Consider the following 14,982-nt stretch of genomic DNA (forward strand, 5'->3'; position numbering starts at 1 on the left):
GTTAGGCCCCTGCTCATCTCCAGTTGCTTGTCTGAAGGTAGGATGTGTGAGAGAAGAAAGCTTTACATAGTGTCTCACATTGGCTTTTACTCAGCCCCCAGGATCTCTGGCCCACCTCTGAGTGTATGGAGTAAAAAAGTTGTTGCTGCTGCTCTTGGATAGAGAGAGATTGGAGACCGCTGTGATTGTGAGACCTGGATGATGCCTTGCTGCTCAGGTTAGCCAAGGCCACGAGGGGGCAGCATACCGCTCTTACCGAGTCCATAGTCACCTAGTCCCATCATCCTCTTAGTTTGAGTTCTAGGAACTCCAGGCGATATGACTGTCCCGTTTCTGCTAAAACGCCAGCCAACTCCTTGAAGAGAGGGGCCTCTGGAATAATAGTGGGACTGGAAGCTACCCTTTTTGGGGTTTTGTATGACGGTAAGTAGTTAGGTTTAAATACTTTCTGACAGAGCTCCATACAAGGTACTCCATAGCTCCTCTCGTTTCTTCACACCCGCCTCACCCTGACTGCTTACTGCACTCAGTGTTCTCGTACTAACCGTTCCGGTTCCTGAACCTGCAGCCATATTTTCAAAATATGCTGGCCCCAGTGCCTGGAAAGCCCTTCTCATATATTGATCTCCTCTACATCCATCAGAGCCCAATTGAAATGGCTCTCACTCAGAAACTTCTAATTCCTTGGGCAGAGTCAGCGAGGACTCTTTCGATGCTCCTTTATCCACGTCTACAAACTATTCTTAGAGCTCACATACACAGCTGTCAGGAGAGACTTCTTTGGCACCCTGTGCCTATGTCAGATATTCTTTGGGACATTCTGAGTCCAGCTGAAGACAAGCCAGGTGAGGTCCCTGCTGTTGTGGACTGTGGCACCCACACGCATCCGCCCTCTCTCAGCTGCTCACCGTAGCATTGCGTTTCTTTTATTTTCCTGAGCACTGATGGTCTGCAAGGCAGGGCCCTCTGAGATGGACCTTCTAAGACATTATTATGTAGGCAAACAGCTGGGCTGGTGGGGAGAGGACTTGCCTAACATGTATAAAGCCTTGGGTTTTATCACAGCTCATAAACTGGGCACAAATAGTGCACACCTGTAACTTCAGCAGCTGGAAGGTGGAAATGGGTATGGGAAGTGCACACAGCAAGTTTGAGGCCAGTCTGGGCTACATGAGACCCTGAGTCAAAAGAAAAAAAGGGCAGGAAAGTTGAGTACCACATTGATTCTATTTCAGCATCATCATGGGGGGAACAATCTCTCCCATTTTATACCATTTTATAAGGAAGAAACCAAGGCACAAAGAGGTTCAGAAATTGCTCAAGGGCACCAGCTGGCTGTCAGCCTCATGACCTGGCTTCCATTGGTCCCTTTCCACAGCACCTTTAGGGCTTTCTAAGGTGACATCCAAGCTGTCTAGAGAGAAGACCCTATGGTGGTCAAGTACCCAGTCATCTGAGTAGCTTGGACATGGCCTCTTCAAGGCTCCAGAGCCAGGTCAGAGCTATCACCCCTAGCTTGGGTATCATGCTATTACCACAGCCCAGAAAGAGGGGACAAGAAGACAGCAGGGCTGGCATTCAAGAGGGGAAAATCTGAGCTGGGCCAGGCTGGCCTGGGCTCCTGTCTGGCCAGTGCTGAGGCAAGATCTCAAACAGTCCTAGCTGCCCTGCATATCAGAGTCTCCTACCCATCCTGGGAGACCTGGGCTCCATTGAGCCTCTTGGCACCTGTGTGAGCTTCTAGCCCCTCCCCTTAGGCCCTGTACCTTTTGTTCAGGGGAGGTCCATGGGACAGAAGCTTTCTAAGATAATGTACATGTCCAAATGTCTCTATTTTGCCTTTTGATTTAAACGACAGTTTGGCAATAGATGAAAATGAAGGTTCCCAAATCTTTGCCCTCAGCACTCTGAAAGACACGCTCTTTTGTCTTTTGGCATCTGTTGTTGCTGATGAGAAGTTTACTGTCAATTCAATTATTGGACCTTTGTAGATAAACAATCTTTTCTCTCTGGTGGCTTTTAGAATTTCCTCTTTATTCTTGATATTCTACACTTTTGAATAAAAGGTATCTAGATGTAGTTTTTTGTAATATCTTACTTACTTAGGCAGTTCGTAGACCTTCTAACTGAAAATTCATGTTTCAGTTCTGGAAAGAGCTTGGTCACCCTTCAGTATCTTCTGAGTGATGAGCTGTACACCGAGATACCCATTTGTTCTGTGATAGTTCTTCTTTCACGAGTTCAATTCCCTTATTCTTGCGTCATACTGAAGGATTTCCCCAGTTCTAGCTTTTCTTCAGTTCTATTTACTAATGTATCTATTGAGTTTGTTATTTTTCGAGGTCAGTGACTTTGGGGCCTTAAAAATTCTAGATAGTTGTGTCTGCTTGGTGTCCTTCGGGTTTTGTTTTATAGATGCTGATTCTTCCTTTATCTTTTTTTTTTAAAAGCCCTCTCAGGTTTTTAAGTGGATTTAGTTACCATGTTGGGTGCCATTCTGTAAAAAGGAATGGTGGGCTGCTTCCAGCCACCCACCTGGCTAGCTTTACCCAAAATAATTACATGGAAACTGTATTCTTTTAAACACTGCCTGGCCCATTATCTCCAGCCTCTTATTGGCTAACTCTCACATCTTAACTAACCCATATCTAATAATCTGTGTGCCACCACGAGGTCGTGGCTTACCAGGAGGATTTTAACCTATGTCCATCTTGGGCCGGAGCTTCATTGTCTGTTTGCCTCTGCTTTCTTTCTCCCACAATCCTGTTCTGTCTTCCCTGACTACCTATGCTCTGACCTATCAGGCCAAGCAGTTTTCTTTATTAATTAACCAATGAAAGCAACAGATAGATAAAAGACCCACCTACATCACCCCCTGAACTCCCACCTCCCTTACCAAGTATTAGCCATCCCTCATCTGAATCCCCTCCCCTGCCACTCAAGGTCTTCAGTCCCTCCTACTCACAAAATCTGCCTCCTAACATAGATTTATTTTGCCAGGAGAGTTAGCTAGCCTGCTTGCTTGCTTTATTTGTTTATTTGTTAGTTTGTACTGGGGATTGAACCCAGATCCTTGTACATGCTAGGCAAGCAGTCTACCACTAATACACCCTCAGGCCTATTTTTACATTTTATTTAGAGATAAGGTCTCACAAAATTGCCTAAGCTTTGTGTGTTGGTTTGAAATAAAATAGCCTCCAAAGAGAGTGGCACTATTAGGAGGTGTAGCTTTGTTGAAGTAGGTATGGCTGTGTTGGAGGAAGTATGTCATTGTGGGGGTTGGCTTTGAAGTCTCATATATGCTCAAGTCATGCTCAGTGTCTCAGACCACTTCCTGTTGCCTGCATATCAAGATGTAAAACTCTCAGCTCCTTCTTCAGTACCATGTCTGCCTGCACACCATCATGTCCTACCATGATGATAATAGACTGAACCTCTGAACTCTAAGTCACCACCATTAAATGTTTTCGTTTATAAGAGTTGCCATGGTTATGGTGTCTCTTCACAGCAATAGAAACTCTAAGAAGTTGGTACTAGAGACTGGAGTATTGCTGTGATAGGCCTGATCACCTTTGAACCGTGGGACTGTGGATTAGAAAAGCTGTCAATGGGCCATACTGGTAGAAGCATGGAAGACAGTGGTGCTGGGTGTGATTTGAACTGTGGGTGCCTGGCTTAAGAGGTTTCAGAGGAGAAGACTTTTAGGATGTTATCTTAAGATCATTCTTTTTATTCCATTTCTTAATCTGTTTATCTCCTTGAATACAGGACTTAACTCCATTCCACTTCCTGGTGCTTCTTTTCTCCTCAGATATTACATTTTTTTTAAAAATTTACTTTGTCCACTTTGCTCCTTTTTATTATAAATCCTCATTAGAGTTACCACTAATAACCACACAATGGAACCTATACTAGGCTGTTCTGAGATTTCTCTGCCAATGGAATTAATCTAAAACTCTTCACTTTAGCCTCAGGCAGACTCTTTAGACAGGGGCAAAAGCCAGAGTGGTGACCTCAGGGCAAGATTGCTCCGTTAAGTTTCCAGCTTGTGAAATGGAATTAAAGGAAAGTTTAGAGCCAGGTGTGGTGGGCATGCCTTTTTATTCCAGTACTCCAGAGGCAGAAGCTGGCTGATTTATTTCCGAGTTCAAGGCCAGCCTGGTCTACAGATCCAGTTCCAGGACAGCCAAGCTTAGGTTGTGGAGGAAGCCACTGAAAACAGGAAGCTGGTGAAGATGTAACTGAATGAGGAAGTCATGTTCTAGCCCTAGCAAGCACAGAACTTGGCAGTTTTGGCCACATGGTTCTGGTTTAGAGTCAAGGATAGAAGAAAGGCATTATGGAAGCTTCCTCCAAGACTAAGGAAAATTGCTGAGTCCAGGCATGTCTTAGAGGTGTCCCTGCAAGGAGGCTGAGAGAATCCATTACGTGAAACTGTGAAGGAGGGGACTAGATTGTCTCAGAGACCCCCAAATGGTAGAGCTGCCAGAGTCATGAGGTAGCAGCCAAGGAGAGTTGCTAACAGAGGAGAGCCAGCCCAAGAGAGAAAAGTTGTATTATAGCCAACAAAGCTGAAAGGAGTGGAGATCTGAAGGGCACTTTGACGTCAGAGATGCAGAGTTTAGAGTTTGCCCCGCTAGTTTTTTGATCTTTCTTTGACCCACTATTTCCTCACTATGCTCCATCTCCTACATTTTGGAGTGGTCATGTATATCCTGTGCCATTATATGTTAGACGTGTGTGATCTGTTTTTTTATTTTGATTTTACAGGGAATTACAATTAAGTGATCACATGAATCTCAGAAAAGACTTTGAACTTTAAGATTTTAACTAAGTTTGTGACTGTTATAGACTATGGGGACTTCTGAACTTGGACTGAATGCATATTTGCGTTATGATATGTCACTAAGGCTTTGGGGGCCAGGGAGTGGAGCCTGGTGGTTTGAGAGCAAATGGCCCCCAAAGGGAGCAGCACTATTAGCAGGTGTAGCTTTGTTAGAGTAGGTATGGCCTTGTCGGAAGAAGTGTCTCATATATGCTCAAGCCACACCCAATGTCTCAGACCCCTTCCTGTTGCCTGAATATCAAGACATAAAACCTTCAGCTCCTTCTCCAGCTCCATATTTGTCTGCATGCTGCCCTGTCCCACCATGATGATAATGGACTGAGCCTTTGAAACTGTGAGCTTCACCATTAAATGTTTTCCTCCGTAAGAGTTGCCATGGTGGGCTGGAGAGATGGCTCAGTGGTTAAGAGCATTGCCTGCTCTTCCAAAGGTCCTGAGTTCAATTCCCGGCAACCACATGGTGGCTCACAACCATCTGTAATGAGGTCTGGTGCCCTCTTCTGGCCTGCAGACATACACACAGACAGAATATTGCATACATAATAAATAATAAATAAATAAATATTTAAAAAAAAAGAGTTGCCATGGTGTCTCTTCACAACAATAGGAACCCTAACCAAGACACTCCCTGTCCTTGAACCCAGCACTTGTGATCTCCCTGCATCAGCCTCCTGAGTAGCGGGGACAACAGATGAGCCCCAGAAAGTGGCTCAACACAGCCCTTCCTCCTTCCTCTGTATTCTCCAACAGTTTGACTCTTGCTGAGACCAAAGACCTGCCAGGAGGCCCCAGGACTATAGTCATCTGCGTGGCCATCCTTCCTGCACCTAGGGAAGGAGATAGTCTCAAGGACAGAAGAGTCCTGCAAGCTAGGAATGGCTCTTACCTTTGTTTCCGCAACCCCCCCTCTCCCTTTTTGTCTGCTTCAGGTGCCCTACTCCAAGCTTAGGATCAATGGGGATTTGCTTTTGCTGAGCTCAGAGATACTCCTCCCTCCCCCATTTCTGTGGCTCTTAACTGTCTGGCCAGACAAGCTTGGTCTAGGGGAGGAGCAGGTGAGTGATACACCAGGTCTAGGAGAATCCACTCACTAGCACTCTCTAGTCCTTTTGATCCCTGGGTGACTTAATCCGTTTATTCTGGGCTGGACAGGGAGAAGAAAGGAGGCCTCCACATCCCTCAGTGGCTTCCCAAAGGCAGTGATGTCATACTGCTGTCCTGTGAGCACCCTCTGCCACTTCTCACCTGACCAGTGAGATACATGTCTCCGATTTGTACAACACCAGCTGACCTGTGGCTTCATGCATTATTGTGTCTGGCCCTCTCGAGCCCTGCTCTGCTCTGTGACTAGCTCAGGCCCCCTGTCTGCTATCTGGACTCTTCAGTCTGGTGTTCAAGGCCTCTGCCCTGCTAGCCACACTCCTCCCTCCCCTGTGCCCTAGAACACCTTCCCCATCCCAGACCCTACCTACTCACACACACTAATAGCAGCCTAATGCGACTATTGAGCACTAATGCTCTACTGGACAAGTCTACTTCAGCTGGCCTGAGGCTGCCCAACAGGTATGAACCTTCTGAGAACCCAGCATGTTTGGGAGATGCCGAAAGAGGAACAGCAGGGGCCTTGCTGAGACAGAGGTGATAAAGAGTATTCTTTTCCAAGCCCTCTCCATCCCCGTCCCGAAGAAGGCTCCCTTTGTCACTGCTAGTGGCAGCTTCTCTCTCCTTAGTCTCCAGCAATCCAGCAGCCATAAGAAAACCCAGGATAAGTCAGGCAGTGGTGGCACACACTTGGGAGGTAGAGACAGGAGGATTACTGTGAGTTCAAGGCCGGCCTGGTCTCCAAATCTACAGAGAAACTGTCTTGGAAAAAAAAAAGCAAAAACTAAAAAAAGGAAGAAAAGGAAAGAAGAAAAAAGAAAAGAAACAAAACCCAGGGGAAAGTCAAATGAGGTAGCACGCACTGATAACCCCAGCACTGGGCGATGGGCAGGTGAACTGCTATAAATTCAGGACTACCTGGACAGTGTAGCCAGTTGTGCAAGGAGACTAATCAGAGGTGGAGGAGAAATAAGTAGGTGGGTGGAGTCTGAAGCCCCTCACCTGCCCCATTCTTGACCACCTTATGATTCTGTCTGTTAAGAAAGGACTCCTGGTGCTGACAGGGGCTGGAAACTGCTGAGTGAAGCCAGCCCTCCCATTCCAGCAAGGAATTCGAGCCGTGAAATGTCCTGAGGTCATGACAGGAGTCAATACCAAGCTTGAACCGAACCTCCAGAAGCAAGGTGCCAGCTACTTGATCCTTTCAGATCTGGGCATCCTACCCCCTGGCAGGAGCCAGTGTTAGAGATCCAGAATCAACTCCTCCAATTCCTCCCCCACCTCAGCACTCAGGGCCCACATGCCAGTGCGGGGAAAGCACAGGGCATTGACAGTCCCCCGTCACCACCTGGTTGTGCATCCTTCGGTGCATCTCCCTATCTCTCAGTCCTTTTCCCACAAAGCACGGGACTGGATTCTTTGTAAAGGATAGGACCTGGCCCACAGCTGGTGCTCAGCAAATGGGAACACTCACCCTCCCCACCCTTCCTCTCAATCAATATCTGCTCCATTGATGGATGATGGAGACAGGGATGGATTACAGCAGATTAGGGAGTTGGCCTGTTCTTATACGGCCCTGGACACTCAGAGCCGGGGAGAAACATGGGGCAGGGGATGAACTGGACGGAGCAGAGGGGCTGGGTTGCCAAGAAACTGGGGCAGTGGTGAGAAAGTTGCTGAGGGTGGAGTGGAGGGGACAGATGGGTGAGCTAAAGGATGGGGTGTGGGAAGTCACAGCATCCATTCCCCCATCTCCCTCCGTCAGGGAGGCCAGACCTGGCAGCCAGAGACAGCTGCTTGCTCAGAAAAGTCTCTTAGTCACTAAAGGCTGCAGTGAGGAAAGTCCACTCTCTGTCATGTCCTGGGAATCCGGATGGGCACAGGAAGGCCACTAAGTGACTCTCAGAGTGGCCACCTGTCCTCTCTGGACTCTCTCTTGTGCCTCCTACACACACACACACACCCCACAACATAACAGTTCAACTTTGCCAGGTCCTCCTATTACTGCCTCCCCACACCTCAGGGAGAACTCTGTGTCTCCCCACTTTCCTTATCTCCTCCAACCTTTGATGGGGGACTCTAGAGCATGACCTGAAAAAGCTGATGGGCCCCCCTATCTGAAGAGAGCTTTCTGCTCAAGGAGGACAGGAGGCTCAGCAGTCCCCTACATGTGAAGAGAGGCATAGGTTCACAGATGATGCTGAACTAGAGGGTCAGATTTCCTGGAACAGACCCAATTTTAGATATTCTGAGTGCCGACAGGGGCAACCTGAATTCAAGTTCCGTTCCTGGCGTCCAAGATCAAAACCTCAAACCACTCCCAGCGGCCACTTTTCATTGTGTGGCTTGAACCCTAGACTTGACTCCTACTCTGGGCCCCTCATGGAGTACTGCTGGTTACAGTCAGGAGGGCAATGCCATATATGGGGAGGGGGATCTCCTGGCTTCAGTAATAGGGAGAGGATGGCTCCATCTAGCCCTGGCACTGCATCCGTAGTGGGGCCCTGAGGTCTAGAACCCTCCAGCCGTCAGTAGGTCAGACCATGACCTACACGAGGGCACCAAGTCCTGTGCTCTCCCAGCAGCAGCAGCAGTGGGAGAGATCCAGGTCAGACCTCATAACGCATCCCACTGGGCAGGAGGGGGAAAGGTCACTAGGAGTTGGGGGTACGGCTGGCTGCCGAGCCTAGCTTGGGGATCTCTGATCCTGCACGCCTTCCTGGCCCACAGCCCTCCCTCCTGCTCTCCCCCACTGACGCTCGGCAGATCAATGCTGCCTTTGCTGACAGCTGAGAATCGAGCTAGCAGCCCGCCCCCTCCCCCGCCCCTCCGGCTAGCTACGTCCCCCGAGATCTCCCCGAGGAGGAGCGGGGAAGAGTTTGCTGCAGAAGCGCTTCACCCTGGGGCAGGGCCCGCGGAGGGAGCGGCTGGTTTGGCCACTGCTTTAGGCTGGGGAAGAGGGAAGGAGGGTCAGCAAACCCGAATCACCACCTAGCACAGGGCGAAGGGAAGGGGCCAGCCAGCCCACACCTGGAAATGGAGGTCAGGCACTGAGAACTTGTGCTGGAGCGGGTTGTTCTTAGAAAAAGTGCAATGGGATACTAGAGGCCTTTGGGAGGGCTCTGTCCAGTCCCCCAAACATTCGCTCAGTGCTTACTCCTCTACTTCCTATCTACCCTAAACAAGATTCCCTGGATAGAATGGGAGAGGGGGGATTCCCATGGAGGCGGGGATGGAGTGGGAGATGAGGGCAGGTCTGTGATCAGGGGAGCGCCCCCTCAGCTCAGGGTGGTCAACTAGGGTCTCCTCCTTTATCAACAAGAAGGGAAACTTCGAGGAGAGACGCATCTGGGCCCAGCTGTGAGCGACACTGCCCCACACATCTAGGTAGCTGTTAGGGCACCAGGCCCTTCAGGTAGCAGCGGGAGAAGCGACAGCTGCTATCCCAACCTCACTCAGCACTCTGCGAACTTTAAACAGCCTGTACAAGAAACCAAGGGCACAACCCGACAGGCACACCTCGCTAACACCACCCGTCGCACCGCACTGCTCGGCTCACTCATCTTCACTCCCGTCCGTCCATCCATCCATCCATCCATCCATCCATCCATCCATCCACGCACACTGAACCCACACAGACTCAGGGTAGCCTGGTAGCGCGCTCAAGTAGGCACTTCTCTGGACAAACATACACACACCTTCACTGTACAGTATGAGTGTCCCTAGCGAGACCGCGGCCACAACTCCACACTCCACGCCCCACTTTCCACAACCACGCACGAGGCGTCCCAATCTCCCTCCTCAGCGCCGACCACCAGGACCACCACTAGTATATGCCCGACCTCGATGCCCCTCGAGTTGTCAGCGCCAAGCGCTCGGGGCCAGCACACACCGACCGAGCGGACCGCGCGCCCTGCCCCGCCGCGTAGGGCGCAGGTCCCCTCCCCGCGCTCGCCTCTCTCGCTCCCTCCCGATTTGGGAAGGCGGCCGCGGGGCGGGCGGGGGAGGGGCGGGGCGGGGCGGGGGAGGGTGACATGTGAGCGGCGCGCCGGCGGCAGGTGGAAAGGCGAGCGGCATGGAGCGCGTAATAAGAGAGTTGGAGTCGGAAAGAGCCGCCCCAGTCGCCGGGGAAGCGGGCGGTCAGTACGGGCTCCCGCGGCCCCGAGGCTCCGAGCGACCGCCCCCGGTCCCCGCACGGCCCCGGCCCGGCCCCTAGCCCCCGCCGCCCGCGTGCGCGCCCAGGGTCGCCTCGCCGGCCCGGGGTTCGAGCCATGCGCCTCTGAGCGGCCCGAGTGCGCCCCCGCCCCGCAACGCCCCGGCCCCCTGCCCGGCGCCGCCCATGGCCGAGGCCCCCTCGCGCCGCCTCGGCCTGGGCCCCCCGCCTGGGGACGCCCCCCGCGCCGAGCTGGTGGCGCTCACCGCCGTGCAGAGCGAACAGGGCGAGGCGGGCGGGGGCGGCTCTCCGCGTCGCCTCGGCCTTCTGGGCAGCCCCCTGCCGCCGGGCGCGCCCCTCCCTGGGCCGGGCTCGGGCTCGGGCTCCGCCTGCGGCCAGCGCTCCTCCGCCGCGCACAAGCGCTACCGCCGCCTGCAGAACTGGGTCTACAACGTGCTGGAGCGGCCCCGCGGCTGGGCCTTCGTCTACCACGTCTTCATGTAAGTTGGGGAACCCAGTGCCCCTTCGCGTGCCCCGCGTGAGCGGGCTCCTTGAGGGACCGCCGTCCCCGCTGGCTCCACCTCCTGCCCCTGCCCCGCGGCAGTCCCTCAGCCCTCCCTTTCGTACCTGAGCCCCCTATTTGGTCCCCCAACTTGGCCCTAACCCTTGATCTCTCAGCGCTGACCCCTGCTGCCCTCGCGTCTGACCTTTTCTCCCTCCTTTCTTACTTTCATCCTGATCGCAGAACCCCATTGTTCTGTCCCAGCTACTCTGGGCTTTCAGCTTCTTGCTCTCTGCTCTACCAAGTCTGCAAAGCCACTAAAGTGGAGCTCTTCTTTTCTTCACGTCCCCACAACTGTGTCCCCTAGCCCCCACATTTTCCTGCCATCTCTTCTCAGGCTCAGTAGCCATGCTGGGCTCCCACCTGGTCCCCTTGGAGATTTCCCGCTTCAGAGTTTAGGACTGGCCTCTGATTGTAGGTGTCTAGGGTCCCTATGGCCCTGACAGGCCTGTGTGCTGTTCCCAACTTTGACTGTGTCTTCATTAGCCTTCCCCTGCACCCTCAACTTCGAAATAGCGGAGGCAGCAGGCTGCCCTGACTGCCCTGGCTGCCCTGCCCTGTCTTGTCCTGCCTTGCCCTGCAGGCTGGGCCCAGCTCTCCTTTGCTGGCCCGCTGTACTAGGCCTGGCTCTGGGCATGGGGAAAAAGAAAGAAGAGAGGGGTATGTTTGGAAACAGTGACGCTGTGGGGCCCCTCCTTCCCTCAGCAGGCTCCTACAACTTTCAAAACACTGACCCCTCTTGGATGTAAAGAGCGAATTTTGGCAGCTCGTTAGGCGGTCTTAGGGGAAGGCCTGGCCCAGCCAGGAACATGAGAGGCCCAGGACATATCGGTTAATGGGCTGGGCCTGGCGCTGGGATGCTTAGGAGTGCCCTGGAGGGACAGTGTGCTGCTCTTAAATCCTCTTACTACTGACAGCCTTAGGGTCTCCTGGGCTGCCTACTTTGTCCACCTACTGGCCACTTCACAAACTGTCTGTGTGTCCCTCTGCTAGACTTCAGTTTCCTCTTGTGTGTGTATTAGCCTGTCTGTCCCACAGCCTTTCTGTTGGTCTGTGTCCATGCTATGTGGGCCTATCCAGTTATTTATTTCGATGCCTCTGTGTCTATCATCTGTCTATCTACCTGTCCACCTGCCTGGCCACCCTTTTGCTTGGCTTTTCTTGCCCCACTGGTGTATGCTCACCTGCCTCTGCCCCACGAGAATGGGGGCCACAGAACCTCGGGGAGCGGAAACTGGCACAAGGAAGAATAGAGAGGAAGGGGACTTTCTATTGACCATAGTATGTAGAGGTGGCAACTCTGACTTCCTGCAAGATGTAAGGTCAGGTTTTGGGTCCAGGTCAATGATCAGGGGCAGCCCACATCTCAGTGTACCCCCAAAACAACTGGATGAGCATCTGTTGGATGTAGAGACTCAGTGGAGTGGTATAGTTCAGTGCTGGTGGGTTAGGGGTTCTGGTGCCCACTGAATGTGATGGATGCACCAGAGCTAGAGGTACAGCCCTGGTGGTGGTGGTGGTAGTGGTGGTGGTGGTGGTGTGTGTGTGTGTGTGTAAAGGATAAGACACAGACCACAGATGTGCCTTCCAGAGTTTCTTCACTGGAGGTGACTTTTCCAAACCAGCGCTGAGCCTGGAGACCTCAGTTGGCTCTGAGCTTGGTTCCTCAACCTACATGCCTGGTCCCTTGGTCCCCAGAACAGTCACTGGAGATGGAAGCAACCTAACACAGACCAGCCACTACCATGACTCCTTGGAGGGGCCTCCTCTTCCTCCCAGGAGCTAAATCTGACGACACCTTTGCCCCACATCCGGCCCTTTCCGGATGCCAGGAATGCCCTGGCTAGAGGCACCTATGTCCTGAACACTTGTGTCTAGGAGCCCAGGGTGGAGGCATTCCTTGGCGCTCTAGAGGGAGAAACATGGCGTGACAGTGTCTGGATATTTAAGGATCTCAGGGAATTGGCTATGGATCATGGAGGTCAGGGAGACCGAAATGCCAGAAGCCCCTACCGATCAAGTGCTGTGTGATAGTGTGTTAGCTTTAGAGTCTCTCTGAGCTTTAGATTGTAGGTCATCAGAGCAGAAGTCCCACAGTTTGGACTTTCTTCATGGATGGACTAATGGGTGGGAAAGAATCGGGTGAACTGCTAGGGGCTGAGTGGGAAGAATGGGTGCTGGGGTCGGGGGTTGGGAAGGAGCTGACACAGGAGTTTCTCCTGTTCTCTATGGGGTCCAGACATGGAGTTTCTCAGCCTCTCCACAGTAGGGTCTTGTGTTCTTGTCAAGAACTGCATTTCTGGCTTAACTCCCACACTCTCCAAGTTGCGGAGGGAGGGGGGTTCCATGCGTAGCATCAGTTAGGACCTGTTTTCAGAGACCTGAACCAGTGTGATGGGGTTCCCACAGAAGAGCCAGGAGACAGGACTTGGGAAGGAGGGGGCTGAGACACCTCCCTCGCCTGCCAACTGGCTTCCCAGGACCCGCACTGTCCCTGGCACCTGGGAGTGAAGTCGGCTTCTCTTGCTCTCAGCTGTGCCCCTGGGAGATGAACAGTGCCTGTCCTGTTTCCTGCTTGTACAGATCACCGGACCCTTCTCCACTCTTTCTGTCCTGCTACTCTGCCCTTTCACCCTAGTGCCCTGTGCACTGGTGTGCTTCTCCACCCTCCTTGTTCTCTGTGCTCTGTGAAGCCCTCTCTACTGAGCTCCTAGGACAGACCCACTCCCTGTGGTACTCTCCAGACCACACGAGAACCTGCGGAACCCCAGCCTACTAGGGGCTACAACAGAGCCCTCCTTCCCCCCAATCTCACTGCGCCTCCCCGGCCACTGTGACATTCTCACCACTCAACCCTTGCTCCCAGCCCCCAGCAAACTTCTCTAAGTGAAGGTTTAAGGCTCTGTAAACATCCTCCCTCAGCCTTGTCCCTGGGGTCAGAAGCTGTGGGAATGGGGAGGGGAGGAGGTGGCCACGGCTTCTGGGGACTGTTCATTCCTAACCCTGGAGTACCCCACCCCAACCTTCTATGCCAAGCCTGTGAGACAGCCCTGGACTAAATGTTATCCCCACACGGGACACCCAGACCGGGCCGGTTCTCACCCACAGTCTCACTGCCCCATTCTGCCTCTGAGAAAACTAAGGCCCTGGAGACCAAAATCATGTGGCAAATCAGTAGCAGATGCAGGGAGGCCAGACCTTCCATCCACACTCCCTATCCAGAACCATCCCTCTGCTTTCTGAGGTCACCTGATGTGACCCTTGGTGTCTGAACGGAGATTTCTGACTTTGTGTGGACGCTCACCCTTCCCAGCTTGACGAGGTTGGGCCCTGTTCTCCTCCCCAGCTGCCAGACTAGGAAAGTGAATCCCAGGAAAGAAAGGTCATATAGTTCACAAGGAAAAGCCTCAACCCAGAGCTGTTATCCCCAGCTGCATCAGGCCCCTCCAGAGCAGCGCACGCCAGCAGCCAGGGGAGAGTGACAAGATTTTATAGACTTGAGTGGAAAGTATTCGGCTGCTCCCAGGGCAGTCAAGCTCACCACAGCCCACAGATGTCACAGGTGGCCCATGCAGCATCAGAGACGGACAGCAGGGCCAGGATAGACCAGGGTGACTGCCTTCATGCTGTTTCTGCCTCTGCTTTCCTAGGGCTTCAGGCTACCCCTGGTCAGCCTGGGGACTATGTCATTCAGTGGGACTGGCTGGGACTCCTGCCTTAAGGCCCCCTGAGCCGCTTTGCCCAACCCTGCAGTGTGACTGTGTATACCCAGGCACAGAACGGGACACACTCCCCTCCAAGGTCACACTTAGCCTCCCAGACAGCACTGCAGAAACCTGATGCTCCAACACCTTCGCGCTGTGACTGGGAATGACTTAGAGTGTGTGACCCGTGGCAATTTTGTGCTTCTGTTTTTCTTTTTCTTCTGTTTTCTTTCTGTTTTTCTTTTGCAGTGTGTGTGTGGGGGGGTGAAGACCATCGCTTTCCCTGGCACCTGCTGCTCCCCACTTCTGGAGTTCTGGGTTAGGTCTATCTCTAGCACATTTCTTCCCGTTGAGGAAGCCTTGCTGGATATCTGACTGCAGATCCCACTGCTGAAGAAGCCCATAGCCACACGATCTTGGAGTCAGACATGCTCGAGGAGGTGGTTATTCTTTGGCTGGTGGCAGCACTTTGAGTGGGTGATTAATTTAAAGTTCTCTGAGCCATCAGAGTCACTGAAGTGACCCCAGGAACAGGGGGAGGAGACTCTTGGGCCTGCCCCGAAGGATCCCTGGGAGGAACTTTGCCTACTCCGGTTCTCCTCAGTGCCAGACTTGG

General features: G+C 52.6%; 1 protein-coding gene across 2 annotated transcripts in view; it reads left to right on the forward strand.

The window, feature by feature from the left end:
- The first annotated feature begins 10,193 nt into the window (after window positions 1-10,193).
- Kcnq4 (potassium voltage-gated channel subfamily Q member 4) overlaps window positions 10,194-14,982 on the forward strand; it is a 52,576-nt gene continuing 47,787 nt past the window's right edge. For both annotated transcript variants that reach the window (XM_048434046.3, XM_085686515.2), the window contains exon 1: window positions 10,194-10,600. In XM_048434046.3, coding sequence (XP_048290003.3) covers window positions 10,287-10,600 — 314 coding nt within the window. In that variant the 5' untranslated portion in view covers window positions 10,194-10,286. The remainder of the gene's footprint in view (window positions 10,601-14,982) is intronic.

This window comes from Myodes glareolus, chromosome 3 (assembly GCF_982192425.1).
Source record: "Myodes glareolus chromosome 3, mMyoGla1.1, whole genome shotgun sequence".
In the NCBI taxonomy this organism is placed as follows: domain Eukaryota; kingdom Metazoa; phylum Chordata; class Mammalia; order Rodentia; family Cricetidae; genus Myodes; species Myodes glareolus.